Source organism: Acanthochromis polyacanthus, chromosome 18 (genome assembly GCF_021347895.1).
Source record: "Acanthochromis polyacanthus isolate Apoly-LR-REF ecotype Palm Island chromosome 18, KAUST_Apoly_ChrSc, whole genome shotgun sequence".
NCBI classification, from domain to species: domain Eukaryota; kingdom Metazoa; phylum Chordata; class Actinopteri; family Pomacentridae; genus Acanthochromis; species Acanthochromis polyacanthus.
In genome coordinates, this window is record NC_067130.1 from 4,829,369 (window position 1) to 4,844,567 (window position 15,199).

The 15,199-nt window shown below is 39.1% G+C and overlaps 1 protein-coding gene across 1 annotated transcript in view; it reads right to left on the reverse strand.

Annotated features, from left to right (window-relative positions):
* Positions 1–8,154: 8,154 nt before the first annotated feature.
* Positions 8,155–15,199, reverse strand: part of nsmfa (NMDA receptor synaptonuclear signaling and neuronal migration factor a) — a 54,489-nt gene continuing 47,444 nt past the window's right edge. Inside the window, 2 exon segments of the mRNA XM_051938796.1 lie at positions 8,155–11,175; positions 13,625–13,700. Coding sequence (XP_051794756.1) covers positions 11,078–11,175; positions 13,625–13,700 — 174 coding nt within the window. The 3' untranslated portion in view covers positions 8,155–11,077.

A 15,199-nucleotide genomic window follows, 5' to 3' on the forward strand; every position in this document is an offset into this window, starting at 1 on the left:
CATTTAGACAGATTTGTGAACAATATTTGAGAGAAATGGTGATATTGTGTATGCCAATAACTGGTCCATTAAAAAAGACACACATAACAATTAAATAACTTTTCTATACAGGCTGAAACGCCAGTGAGTCCATAACATGGAAAATGGGAAAAATGGGAGCAAAAACAAAAGTGTTGCGTTTATTTTTTTGTTGTGTATATCCCATGGACTTCAAAAGATATTGACCCATTCGGTGTGTTGCAGTTCCAGATGTTTACCACTAGTGTGCGCTGTGCACCGTCTCATTTCTGAAGCTGTGAGTTTTTCTTGAGGGCCTGAATAAAACATTGTGTTTCTTTTATACACACATGTATACAGCAAAAGCAATTTTTTTACATTTGCCAAACTATTAAAATTTAATGCACCTTTTCATTCAAACTGCGCTTTAAGTGGGGCGTGTTTTGCTAGATTGCAGTTATGTCATTATTTAGATGAATTATATTTCATGTGCTCAGATATTTGCCTACCTTTCTTTAAAATGTGTTTACTCAAGAGGAAGGCTCAGCATTTAACTGCTAAATGTGATCTCTTAGTGGCTTTATCTGTAGTTGAACTATTTGCCACTAGATGCTGACTTTGAGTAAACTGAGAGAAAGGTCCAAATGAACATATAATCCAGATTTTAGCATAAAAGATATGACAGAAAACACAAGGCAGTGAAAGGCAGCAGAGTCATTCCACAAGATAAAGATGAATGGACCGAGGAACATCTCAAACTCCCAACAAGAAAGCCAAGAAACCCAAAAAGGAAAAGGTGAAGCAGCCAAACCTCTGGTTGCTTCAGTATTTTTGTCCCTCAGAGCTTTTGTGTGTAAAATCTGCCATGAAAGAAATTGACCCTCAGTCTCTGTGCTCCATCTTGGGAAATAAGGTGTCACACTGACCTCTTGTGCAAATTTAATTGTATTGCAGTTCATTTGTAACTTTCAACTTTAAATTGAATTAGAAATGCTCCTTCACGGGTCGCCAAAATTGAATTAGGAGGTAAGTGTGTGGCTTTGGTTAAATGCTCCTCTCTGGTTCTACAGGGGTTTGTGCGCAGATGAATGCTAGAGGAATGTCAAGTCATTTAAATATATAGCAAATATATGTGGTTCAATATATAATTGTGGGAGTTATTGTATTATAGTTGACATTTTTGCTGTTTTCAGCCCTAAAATCAACATGGCCGCCTATAACCAAACACCACATGGCATTTTTACACAAAGATTCTTCTAAATATTACATATACACTTGAGTAAAATTGAAATTGAAAGTTATTTCTAAAGATAAAGTAAACCAGTTGACATGCCATAAATCCACACTTGACTATGAAATAACTCAGAAATCCTTGGAGTCTGGCCAGTCTTTTCTTCAGGAGGAAATGACATCATGTGGAGCAGGTCATGTGATCTGGAATTAATACACTTCCTTCAGAGGCGTTTTTGTAATGGACTTGCTCTTATATAGCGCTTTTCTACTCATCAGAGTGCTCAAAGCGCTTTTACAACAATTGCTCCCATTCACTCTGACACACACACATTCACACACTAATGTGCAGGTTGCTAATCAACCTGCAACATCAGTCAGTATACATTCATACACCAGCAGAACGGTCACTGGTAGGCAATTTGGGGTTCAGAATCTTGCCCAAGGAAACTTCTTCATGCAGCACATGACTAGGCGAGAGCGGGAATCGAACCCCCGACCCTTCGATCATTGGACGACGTGCTCTAACACCTGATCCACAGCCCAAGTCAGAGAGACTGACTATGAGACTATACAACAAAGACTGCGTTTAAACATCCGCCACACATGCAACCATGAACATCCAACATCAGCATAAACAACTGGAGGGCAGGTCTGCAGTGTTCCAGGTCTCCAGGGCTGATTCCAAACTGCTCACTGCAGCACAACGTAACGTTGGTGGTAGAAGACAGAGCGTAAATGTAGTTCAGAGGCTGACTCAGGTCCTGAACCGGTTGGTGTGTTACGATCCCTGATGGGCCACATAAGGAGCCTGAAACCGCCACATCAGCACACGAGAAGTGCTGATAGTCACAGAATCATGGCCTTCAGTCGTCATGCTCGGTTAATTGTTTACCTGCTGGAGGTAAGAATAAGAAAAAGGAAAGCGCCCAAACAAAACAGCAAAAGCCTTGATCAGCGTTCTGTAAAATTACACACTCAGACCTCCTTCTGCAGGTGAGATGTTTCTTCCATCAACACTTCAACTTCTCTTTCTTCTGTATGTTTGCTGAATGAAAGCTTAAATCTCTGACTCTCTGTCTTCCACTGAGAATATCTCCTAACATTGAAATGAACTCGCTGCCAGTGCTGCACTTGGAAAGATTAAAGGACCATGTGCTTCAAAACATCTTTAAAGTGAGAAAAACCTTAAATGGGCCTTCTCAGACATCAGTCATGAAATTTAAAGATGGATTTTTGCAGAAGGAATCTCAGTGTGGAAGCAGCCATTAAATAAAAATGAGACCTGCAAAGTGGCATCTCTTAGGGTTGTTCATCTCACATTCATTATGTAAACGCTCAGTTTGTAGAGAAATGTTCAAATTTGGGAGGATATTGAGCCCCTTTCTGAGGCTGGTTTCAGTAGCGACTTACATGTGGATTATGGCTTCAAAAACTTAATCTGCCTTATTTAGACCATTGGTCAATCTCCATTCTGACAGATTTAAAAAGATGGAAAATAGTTATTCTGTCAATACTAATTAAAACAGAAGCAGAAGCACAAAGCTGTAAAAAGTAGAAATGCACACATTTTAAATATTTAAATCTTAAAGCAGATTCTTTGCAGTTTGCCCGCTACCGAATGCTGTAATTTTCTGTAATTAAAATGCATTTTGTAGCTTTGATTTCACTTGAAGTTTTGTGCATTTTCTGGATCTTTAACAAAGCATATTTACATTAAAAATGTATTTAATATGACAATTTAATCTATTAAATAAATATTTAATATTTCTGGATCTATGTAAAATGTATGAATGCATTTTTACTGTCTTCTGATGTAAAAAAAAAAAACTTCCTTTAAGTTTTGAATAATTTAGTGTGATTTTACTGTAGACATGCAAGTTTGCAGTCTGTTTTTGAAATTTTAATGACATTTTCAGTTTCGTTTGTTTAATTAAATGAAAATATTTGGGAAATTTTGATAAATTTGTAAATGTATTTTTACAGTCTTCAACATCAAAAAAAGTCATTTTTATTCACAACATGGTCATTTTATGGTGATTAAAAGTTGCAGGTTTTAAATGTCTTTGGTTTAGACATGTAAATTCTGCCTGTTCTTGTAATGTTTATATAGAAAAATACAAATAAAGACAGAAAAATTCCATGACATGACAGATTTTTGGACCCGCTGCTGTATGAGGATGTGATGTAATGGTGGACATCTTGTTTTTAATGACCTGCATGAGTGAAAAGGCCCCAGAGCTTCCTCTGTGTTCACTGCCCTTTCTGTCCAAATGTCAGATTGTTTTTAAATTCAGACCACGTGGAGTTTTCCATGTGGAATTCACTGTCGGTGCATATTAAGCATTTTATCTTCTGAAGGTTTAGAAGACGTTACTGTCGGAGGCTGAATGAAACCTTTGGGCTGTTTCAAGTACAAAACTTTTGTATTTAGAAATAAGTTACTAAGTACATTGACTCATACTTCAATTCAGTACAATTTCATTAATTTACATGTGTACTTTAATGTAAGTCACTACTTTTAGAAGGAAAATAGCCACGATACATTTTCTTTAACAACTGCACTTCATGCTTGTTTTTAAAACTGAGATTTATTTCACAATGATCAGTTTTACTGCTGTTTTGTTGGGGTTAATCAATGACAAAATGGGTAGAACAGGTGATGTTTAAACTACCAATATATAAAGCAGTGAAATTAACTCCACCTTATTTAACTACAGGGTCAATACAGAACTCAGGGACTTTTGAAGTCCATGGGAAATTTCTTGTACACATTTTTATTTATTTTTTTAGAAAAAGCTAATATTTTTCAGGTTTTTTATAACATACTTTTTTCCTGAATTGTAATGTACCATTTTTGTAATGAAATCTACATTATACCCATGAAAATACAAATACACATTATTTTGATGAGTTAATTAACTTAATAAATCAATGAAACTCCATCTTTAAATGCATTTTGAGTATTTTTACAATAAGAAAAGTACATAGAAAATGTCATCAAGGAGATACTGGATGGAAAGTGACATGGAGCTGTTAAAAGATGAGGATGAGGAGGAGACAGAGCAGATTCTAAGCTCCCTGCAGTTTGTTGTTTTGTTCTTTCTTTTCATTTTATTCATTATTATACTATTTTTATTGTTATGAAGTGTGTCAGTGCACACAATGCTCATTAGTAAACTGGTGCAAGTGAAGTTTTTACTTTAGATTACTGTGAGCAAAAAGTTGCCAAAAACTCCCAATGCATCAATTTTGATACAAAAAAAAATAGATCATAAACAAAATAATATGGAAACATTTTTCTTTCTTTTGGATTTTCTTAAAAGGGGTAGTCCAAAAAAAAAAAGAATTTCCTGGCTATCTTTTGATGTCAGGTCACCATTTATAGACCAAAGAACTAATTGTGTAAACGATAAAGATAAGAAACCTATTAATAGTCGCGGCCCTGCTTGTAGCTAGACGGTTTCGGCGGTGAACAAATCAAACGCACCCTCTTGGAACAAGCGGCTTGTTTAAACCTGTGCTTCCTGCAGGTGTGTCGGGATTCTCCTGAAGCTTTAATGAGAACATTTCCGCCTCAGATTAATTAATAGGAACAGACTCAGCTGCAAGAAGCCGTTTTCTGAGCTTTGGGACGTGTTTGTGGAGGAATACTGTTGAATCTGTGCGGATCAGATGTTCGCTCTGGTGAAGTTTCATCCTGCTGCGGACATCTCAGACTCCTCCTGACCATCAGAGCTAAACCCAGCCGAGATAAGTAGAGCCGCATGTCTATTTTGTTAACATTAATGCAGAAATCTGCCCTTTCCATGCTTTCATGTGCATCCTTGCAGAAGCTTCACACCTTGAGCTGCTGCTGAGCTCGTTTTTAGTTGCTGTTTATTTGGTGTTTTCATGCTGCTGATTTCCACCGTGTGTAAATATGAATGTTCATGATTGAGTATAATCACCGTTGAGTGTTGCTGAAGAGGTTTAATGGCATGTTTCCACCTTGGTGATGTAATTTGGGAGAAGCTTTGTTGTTTCTGTGATGTTGGTTCAGTGGAAGCTCTGCATGGTCGTTTTGTCTCAGAGGTCAGAGGGGAAATTTTGCGCAAATGTTTGATTCAAAACCGACCCTTTTGTCACTTCTCTGCTTTTCCGAACAGAATATCTAAACTGCTGATCTGGGTTATGCATTTTCAGCTTATATGTGTATACTATCACCTATTATTCTGCTCCCAGACAAATTTGTGATTTTTATGCACTCTGCAGCTTGTATATGAGGCAGTTTTGTTATTAACCTTTAAAGTATCAGGAAAAGTGCCTGAAATGGTCATGGCATAGGACAAGGGGATTTTTATGCTTTTTAACTTAGCATTTGTTGCTGTTTGCTTTCCTGTGTGTGTGTGTGAGGGGAAAGTAGTGGACGTACAGCCTGTAGACTGTGCCGCTCCACATTGTGTGATGTTTGAAAACTCTGCTTTGCATATCAGGCTCAGTGCTATTTCTCCATTCTGGTTCTAATAGAGGAAAGCAAAATAGAGCTGGAGGTGGAAAAGCGGTGCACAGAAGGCAGAGTGCATGGAGATTAGGGATCCCAGGCGTTTCTGGGACGGCGAGATAGAGCACCTTAAAACTACTTTCCCAGCATCAGAGCTGCCTTATCTGCATTTTTTGCATTATAAGTGGCACCTAAGACAAAATAATTCAACATTTGTGGTGTTTTTTTGTCTACACCTCGCTCTTTCTGTGCTTCCAGCTCATATCTGTCACTGAGGCTGAACTGAGAAATGAATCTGTTATTGGCTGTTTCTCCTCTTTTCATTTCAGAATATCCTCTTTTATCCATCTTTCTTGACTACATTGAGGCTTTGCAGGAACAAGTCCACAGCTCAGAGGGTACTGAGTGTGCTGCATGTTTCTAAGCCATTCGTTTGACGTGTGTTGACGTATTCTGACCACAGGCAGGAGTAAAATGGAATTCTTAGCATGCAGTACATCCACTCAGATTTCCTCGTATACGCTGCAAAACTGTCCAGTTTGTTTCTTTAAACTGGTTTTATAATTTTGTTCTAGTTTCTAATTCTAAAATGCAAAGTAGAAATCTGCTCCTTTTAGCTTTGTGTGTCTGTTTGCTTCTCTTTTCTTTTTTTTTTTTCTGCTGCTACTGCACCACGATTTTCTTCAAGTAAGATTACAGAGTAAAGAGAAGGGAAGAATGTTAACAAGGAAATGTTTGAATAAACTTAAATGGAAACTTGTAGGTTCAGCAGCCCTACTGCTCTGTCCTCTAAGACTTACAAATCACATTTTGAGTGTTTTACACAAGGTGATGCGTCAAACCTCTTGTATGTGGGTAGTTTCCTCATTTTGTTTTTAGATTTTTGCAGCTAGAATGTCCTCACAGCTGCCCTGTTTGGAGAGAAAAGTCTTAGTGTTAAAGCTTTTCAGTTTCATCAGGTCTGCCTTCAGTGGAGTCTTTAGTGGGAACAGCCCAGAAATCAAATAGAAATACTGAGATTTTAGCTGCTTGTGGGATAAAAGTAGACCTTTTTGATGACTAAAATGTTTTCTCAAGGATCAAAATGGCTTTAAAGGGGTGCTCTGTGATGTAGTGCTGCACTTTCAGAACGTTGTGATGGTTGAAAGAGCCATATTTGTTTCTAAAAATGCTGAAAATTGAAGCAGCCAAGCTTCCTCATCTTGTTTCTAGATTCTTGCGGCTAAAATGCCCTCACAGCTGTCCTGTTTGGAAAGAAAAGTGTGTGCAACTAAACATGACGAGGGAGTGGCAGTGAAGTTTCACCTCTGTTTTAATAAATGAGGAGTGAACTTCATTGTCAGTCAGAAATTGGTGAGGCCTTAGTAGAGCTGACACCATTATTGGTAATCAAGAAGTCCAATAATGAATATTTGGTATATTTGCAATTTAGAAAAAGAAATTAAAAACTTAGTGTCAAAATTTAGAAGAGGATAAACGATGACAATACTTTCTTAATGTTTTACATATGTTTAATTGAATTAGCATTTATCTTTCACTGTTGATTGGCTGTTTGCTTGAAGTGGAGCCAATCGGCTCGTTCTCTAGGCGGGATGTTGCTCAAGACTAGCCTAGCCGCGCTAGACAACCCACGGCAACGAATTTAATTCTCTGCCAGGGTGGGTCTAGTTACCCTCCATAAGGCTCGAGGTTGGATGCTCCTAAAACTGGCCGGACGAATCACCATGAAGTGTAGAGTCAGAAGGCGGGCGTAACTAAGTGACGACAGATGCGCTACGATTCTGACAGAAACAACTGGAAACAACTAGCCTAGCTGCGCTAGACGACCCACGGCAACAAATTTAATTCTCTGCCAGGGTCGACAACAAAAACGACAACAGTCGTTGAGCTCCATTAGCACCGACTCTGAATAATCTTTCTGTTTACATGTCTATAATATACTTGAGCTTCACCCATTGACTGTATAAATAAGGCTTCACCGAACTACCGCATCCTCTGATTTCCGGCGCTCTAGGAGCCTATTCGTTGCGCTGATTGGTTGTATACCATACAATTGCTGCAGATTCATTTGATAGACAACCTTTTAGCCCGCCTCCCTCCCTGTCGAGAGTTCCTAGACCCTTGCGTCTTCAGAGCATGGGTCTAGTGCGGCTAGGCTAGCTCAAGACCACAGAGTGATGACTGCAGGTAAAGAGAAGTGACTGTGTCAACATAGTCTTTAAATTCATTAGTTTCATCTGGAATTAACTAAAATGAAAAGTGGCACCAATAACTGTAAAAATGTTTGATATTTATCAAGTCAGTAAGTGGCTGACCTTCAGATTTCAGAGAACTTGCTCTTCATACTGGTTGTATGTTCAGAGAAATGTGAAACTCCGCTGTGCTCCTTTCTGTTTGAGTCTCCTCATATGTCAAATTAAATAAAAAAAGGCAAACAATGCAACTCAGAGAAATAGACACATTTGCATCTTTAATTAGATTTCCGGTGTTTTGTTTTTTTTCTTTTTGCTGAAGAAGAAAACAGAAGAAAGCTCTCTCAAACTCCTGAGTCAGAGTGCTCTTCACATCATGGTCAGTTCAGCCCAGTAAATTCAAACGGGATGATAAATCAATCAGTGTTTCCTTCATAGAATAGATATGACGTTTCTTTTTTGTCCTGTGGCACCTTTTGGACTGAATTCAAACTTTGCTGCTTTGTCCACGTTTCTGATACCAGGGGTGAAGTTCAGACAAAAAAATGTTCTATTAAACCCAGCAGCTGTTTCAGGCAACTTCTTTGAGAATTTGGCAGCTTAATGCTTTTTGCTGGAATTAAAACGGCTCAGTGAAATGGCGGGTTGCGTAACTGTTGGATTTTTAAATCTGTAGTGAAAACATGTACTGCATGACTCAGGCTGAGAGCACTTGTCTGTGCCAGACACACTGTAGGCCAGCGTTGCAATGTCAGAGAGGGCAAATAAAAGGGGAAAAAACTAAAGTCCTGCTTATAGAGAACACTCCAGTGAGATTGGTTGACTTTAACACAAAAAAACTGTTCTGCACATAAATGCTCAAATATTAACACATCCACACAAATAAATAACTGGAGAAGTATTTACCGTACGCAGATGTTTGCCTGGTGTTTGTGTGTTCTGCAGGGCCGGGACCATTTGCCCACACTAATCTAAAAGCTCTCCCCATGCAAACTGTGAACTCTCGGCACCCTTAATGCGAACACTCAGCAACCGATTTGGTATTACACTCCGCGGTGCTGCTGACGTTCAGTCTGATCGACTGAGCGACGACGTGTGGCGTGACTGACGCGCTGCGCCGCTCATAATCCCTTCATCAAGTAAATCACAAACGCGTTTTCCAACAATTTCGCTCCTTTGATGCGGCACTCATGAAGCACAAATGCTCAACACTGAGGTCTCGGCTTGTTCCTTAGGCTGATGCTTTTCATCAGATCTGCTTTCAGTGGAGCCTTTTGTGGGAACAACTCAAGAAATCGAACACAAAAACTGAGATTTTAGTTACTTGCACGATAAAAGTAGACCATTTTGGTGACTAAAATGTTCTCTCATAATGCTCAAAATGGCATTAAAGGGGTAGTCTGTGATGTAGTGTTGCATTTTCAAAAAGCTGAGATGCTTTAGAGACATATTTGTTTCGAAAAATGTGAAAATATCCCGTCAAACTCCCCCAAAACACTAAATCCTACACTTCCCATAATGCAACTTGATGCCATCTTTCAGTCACTGTCTATATAAACATTATACATCATTCAAAGTCGGCACTAAACAAGCTCTGCTTAAAAAAAAACAAGTTATTTCCTGCAAAAATGTTCCCCCAGAGCCAGAAATAGGAAAGAAAAAAAAAATCACATACTGACCTACATATGTGGTGTCTGTGGAGTCGCCCTTTAACTTAGTCCTGATTTATGGATTTTGTATTTTATCCCAGCCCTATAGCATTCGTGTGTGTGTGTGTATGCATCTTTAATCCGTATGCTCAGGTCACCCAGCGGCGTGACCGGTCTAGGACACACACTGCATATTTCTGGCCTGCTTTTTTAACTAGCTGGCACCTGGCAGGAGGAGCAGATAGCCGTTAACAACTTAAACTCCTGGCAGATCTGATTAATTCAGAGAGCTCCGGTCTTCAGACTGGATCACAGCCCAGCGAAGTGAGAGGAGGTGGTGGAAGCTCGTTTGGCTGCCATTAAGCGAAGCCAAGAGTGTTTGGCAGCGTGCTGTTGACGGGGGCCCAGCTAAGTGGCCTGAAACTTCTGCAAAATAAAAAATCAAACGAAAAGAGCAGGAGGGCTCAATACACTCCTACACTCCAGGAGCATTTGGATGGCTGTTACATCCCTGTTGACATCATGAATCACACTAGACTGTCTTCGTGTGCAGACATATGTGACGGGAGGATAACTACGGGGGATGATGGTGATAATTCTTTTGCTTTCCGTAGCAGAAAATGCACATGTTTGAATGTTTTCTACTTTTTTTAAAAACATGGAAAACGCACGCACACGCTCCAAGTCAGCACATTGTACTTTTTTTTTTCTTTCCCCAGTTCCTCAGAGAGAGAATACATTCGTCCCAAGCGATGGTGATGAAGATTACAATATCTTGATAGAATAGACAAACAGATTAATTACTTCATGGCTAAAACCTGAGTTATTCCAAAGTATTTCCATATGAAACTGCACAACAATGCACATCAAAAATAAATGAATGCATCATTAATCTCATATAGTATTATTTGCATGACTGAAGCTATGCTAATATATTCATGGGATATATACACACATCGACGTATGGGATATTCATGGATGTCTCCGGGGTCCGAGATTATCTGAGAGGATCCGTTCGAGACACAGAACCGTATTATGACAGGATGAGCCACTTTTCTGAAGCGCTTCAGAAAATACGACCTCGCTAACTGAGGTGTGACTCAGATCTTTTTTTTTCTTTTTTTTTTTTTTTAACGCACTTAAAATTTGGATTTTGCTTTCAGACTGGACAAGCGGACAGATATGGGCGACTATGATGTAGATAGTCCATCTGTCTTCAGCTTCCCCCCCTTTTTTTTTTTTTTTTTTTTTTTTTTTGTACCGTTTTGGCCGTTTTTTTTGTCGTTAGTCCGTGGCCTTCACTCTGGAAACGAGGAAGAGCAGAGGCACAGCGTCCTTTAACCTTCTCTTCAGCCTCTTGGTTCTGCTATTGCCTTTCCTCCAGGATGAAAGCAGGCGTGACTGTTTATATTGGGTTGAAGGGCCGAGCACTACGGTTGAGCAATGTTCAGTCACTGGATCAGCGTTAACAGGTTTCCTCATGGCACTGGAGGGCTCCGCTGCGTCCGTCATCCCAGCGTCTTTTGTCACAAAAAGTCCTCGTAGTCCAAGAGTTTGGAGTGTTGACGTGTTTTCCAAAGGCGGTACAGGCGGAAGTCGAAGTACATCTCAATCATTTCTTTGCCTGCAAGGGTAAACGAGATGGGAAGAGTTTGAGTTATACATCAAGGAAGCACAAAAACGCACAGGAAAATATGTGACAGTGATGGTACCCTGCAGTAGGGGGTTTTCTGATTAGCAACGGATGAATCAGGACCTCTGGGAAGTGAATATGCAACACAATAAGCATGGTTTATCCTTTTACAGTAAATTCAATGAGTCTGTTACCTTATTTGATAGGAGTCTAAGCACTTTTCTGTCATTTCTGACCATTTGATGAACAGATATGTCGTCAGTGGTGATTGTCCTTTGGCCTCAACAGAAAAACATCTATTCTCTATATTCTATAAAAGATTTGTGCTTTATGCAAAAACTGTAAAAGAAAAGTATAGCTGAGGGACATTTTTTTAGTCGTTTGAAGGTGAGAAAGCTAATGTTCTGTCCTTTAGTAGGGTTTTTTTTTCTGCTTCTTTTGAATCTGGTCAAGGCTTTAGATTGAATTTAGTTTGGTCTGACAGCATTTGCTTCCTTAAATTCAGCGCAGTACCTTCAGAATCACACATGATTGTTCACCTTATAAGAGATCCATTAGAAATCCACACATTTCCTCAAATAACTTCCATACAAAAATGTTACACTCTGCAGTGACCCAACAATTGTCCTTATTGAGGTAAAAATTGCCCAAAATTAAAAAGAAAATTTCAAAAATGTGATAAGTTGTCTACAATGACTCGAATATTGAAAAGACATGTTCTAAATGACAAAGAAATGGCTTAAAATATGTTAAAAATTGTCCAAATGCAGTTAAAGCAGTCCAAAATGCTTCATAATTCTACAAAGAAATTACATAAAATATATCTGTGCTGCCTCAAAGTCTCAGATAATGATTTGAAATGTGTCAAAATTTACTTAAAACTTGTACCCAGTGACAAAAACTTCTCCAAAAAACAAGTTGGAGCTGTTGTCTCAGGTTTTGAGCCATTTTTGGAAAAAATTTCAAAACAATTTGAACAAGTTTGGTGGACAATTTTCAACGTATTTGGAGAATTTTTAACAGATTTCTGTTTGGAAATAGGATTTATCAAACTGCCAAAATGCAAGTAAAGCACAAGAATTTAAAGGAAAGCTCTGATTTATTTTAGTCTGTTGTGCTAAATTGTATTCTGCATCTCTGTTGTAGAGGTTCAGGCCAATAAAACTGCATCAATTCATGAATCTTTATATTTTAGTTAAATGGTTTGTCAGATGAATAGATGGGCCCTACATGTCGTTGAACTGGCATGTAGCAGGTCTGACTTTCAGACATGAAAGACTTAAAATTCTTGTATTTTTATTAAGCCCAATCTTGATCTCTCTTGTTACCTTTTACGTACAGTATACTTGAATCAGAGTTTATTTACCATAAAAATTCATCCATGAACCCCAAGGCTACTCCATTTATTTCATAGTTCAGCATTTGTTGCCTGTAAAAACAGCTACTTAATGTCTGTGGTGTCTGGAGTAGCTTTCCAAGGTTTGAAAAACATCACCCTGACGACAACATCAGCTTTATCTTGGCTTGAGACTTGATATATTTAATAGAAATCCTGTTTTACAAACCTGAGGTGCAGGCTGTCAGAAGTGGGCTTTTAGGAGGCAGGAGAGGTCTAATGAAAGATGCTATCAGTGTTTTTTGGAGCTTGACTCATATAAACAAAGACTCGCAATATCTCAGTCTCTGCTGCTTCAATTTTGGACATTATTTTTATGATCTGTCCCCTGTGAGTCTTCCACCTTTGCTGCTCGGTGTAAATATAGCAGAAAGTGAGAATTTTCCTGTCTTTCAGGGTTTTGCAGAATCCCTTTTAATGTCAGTGTTCTTGTTTAACACCGTGAGATCTGTGTTATTTGTGTTTGAGGAATCTTTTACTGCACCTATTTGACCTGTGCAAACGGATTTCTCATTTATTTTACTGCGAATAACTACCTCCTGTGCGATTTGTGAATATTCGGGTTTGCAGAGGTTGCTGCCTTTTGGAAGGAGGTGCAGTTACCGGTTCACAAAGGACTTGAGAGGTCTGAAAGGAAGCCGTGATTTTTGAACAGAAGACTTCCACTTGTTCCTGAACTGAGAATTGGCTTCAACAATACCGACTGTTGTGCTGAATAGAAAGTACTGTACGTCCTTTTTCCCCCACTTGTGGCTAGAAAGAAGTGTTTAGTCTCCTGTGGCGCAAAATCTGAAGGTTGAAATCTAAGAAATGTGGATCAGTTGCATTAAAAAAAGATTTCCATCAATATAGTAAAAAACATCCAAATAGTGCAGTATTTAAAAACATTTGCACTGAAGAAAACAGACGGACAATGAATCTAACTTTATTGAACAGCTATGTCTGCATCATTTCATATGTTCTACGTGTAATCTGCATTTGTGTGGATGTTCTGCGTGTTCCAGTTGCTGTGATCTGCATGTTTGCCTGTTTGTTTGGACCCACCTTGCGCAGACAGCTCCAGCGGTGACTCGAACTCGACAGAATAAGGCCTCATCAGATTCTTCAGTTTCTGGAACAGCTGTCGGGGCGAGATAAGAAAGCAAACACCCAATTAATCCGACTTCACTTGGATGCACTCCCAGCAGGGGGGCCGGCATCTTCAGACACAAAACGCATAAATAGAGAAATGCCAATGAACCCAGCCAGTTGCTGCAGAAGAGACGAATGCAGATTTTTCCCGTGCCGGTAACGAGGAGGTCAGGACACGTTGCAAAGGCGTGCATCTTTCCTGGTGGGTTCCTCTTTTTTTATACATGACCTTTTGTTTTTATGAGTCAACATCGCTCATAAAAGGACTTTGTATCCCTTTATAAGAGTCTCAGCTTCGGAAAAGAAACATGAACTGATGGGTAGATTAGAAGGAATTTGCTTTTTCTTCAAAGCTAATTGATGGGTCAATTACAGAATTTGGTAATTTCAGCATTATTTAATGTTGGTTTATCACTTTATGCCCTTTTCCCCCAGACTAAACAATTATTCCATCAATCATGAGAAATAATTAAAGAAGTCATCAACAGCGAACGCAATCATTAGCCACTGCTTTAATGATCTCATGACAATTTAATGTTGAAAGGTGGAATAGTTTTAGGTTTTTCGGGCTCCTTATGCAGCTTCCCGCTCTACTGACGCACTGCTGCCCACACATAAGTGAAGTTCGCTGTTTTCTCACTTGAAATAAAGACTCTCCCATGCCAAAGGAATCAAAGGCAAAAATAATGCCCTTGTTTTTCACTTTGTCGAAATGGAGATGGTAGAGGAAAAAGCAACTTTCATTATTTGGGTTTGCGGCCCTTTGAAAAAGATTAAAGAAGATGGCTCCATGTCAGACGTGGAGGCGAGAACGTTTGGGGAGACGCCGGAAATGCGAGTCGTCTGTAGCACAGGGAGCGCTGGAGGCAAATCAGGCATCTTAAATAATGTGCTGCATAGTTTTCCGCCTGTCCTGGGTGGCTCCTTACAAGCTGTCAATGGCTGTTGTTGCCAAGATATTACAAGATGCAGATTTTGTGCTGACAAATCCGAAACACGTCGGGGATCTCTGGATGGCTGACATCGTTTGAAAACTGGGTCACAGCGCCTCTCTGACCTGCTCACCTACTGTTCTAAAACAACCGTTACACCTTCCAAAATCAAAAATTTAACCTTCAACAGCAAAATGCATACATCATGATAAATCAGGCTCAGAACCAAAGGCAGCATTTGGGAGATGGATCAGCTTTTTTTGTTTGTATGAGATCCATTTGATGATTACTGTATTTCTAAATATCTACTGCATTGTAGCCATAACTGCACATAATTATATGCAGGATATAAACTTACATTAGTAAGTGGGTGTATGGATTTGCAATGTGTGACTTAAGACACTTATTTGTCGTTTCTTTTCAAATTTAAACTCAAACTTTAAACTTAATGTGTGAATGTGTGCTTTGGTTGTTTAATCATGTTCTTCTGTATGTTTTTTAAAAGTTGCTGTGTTGATTAGGTACGTTGATGAAGGGTGACGGAGAAGGCAAGGAA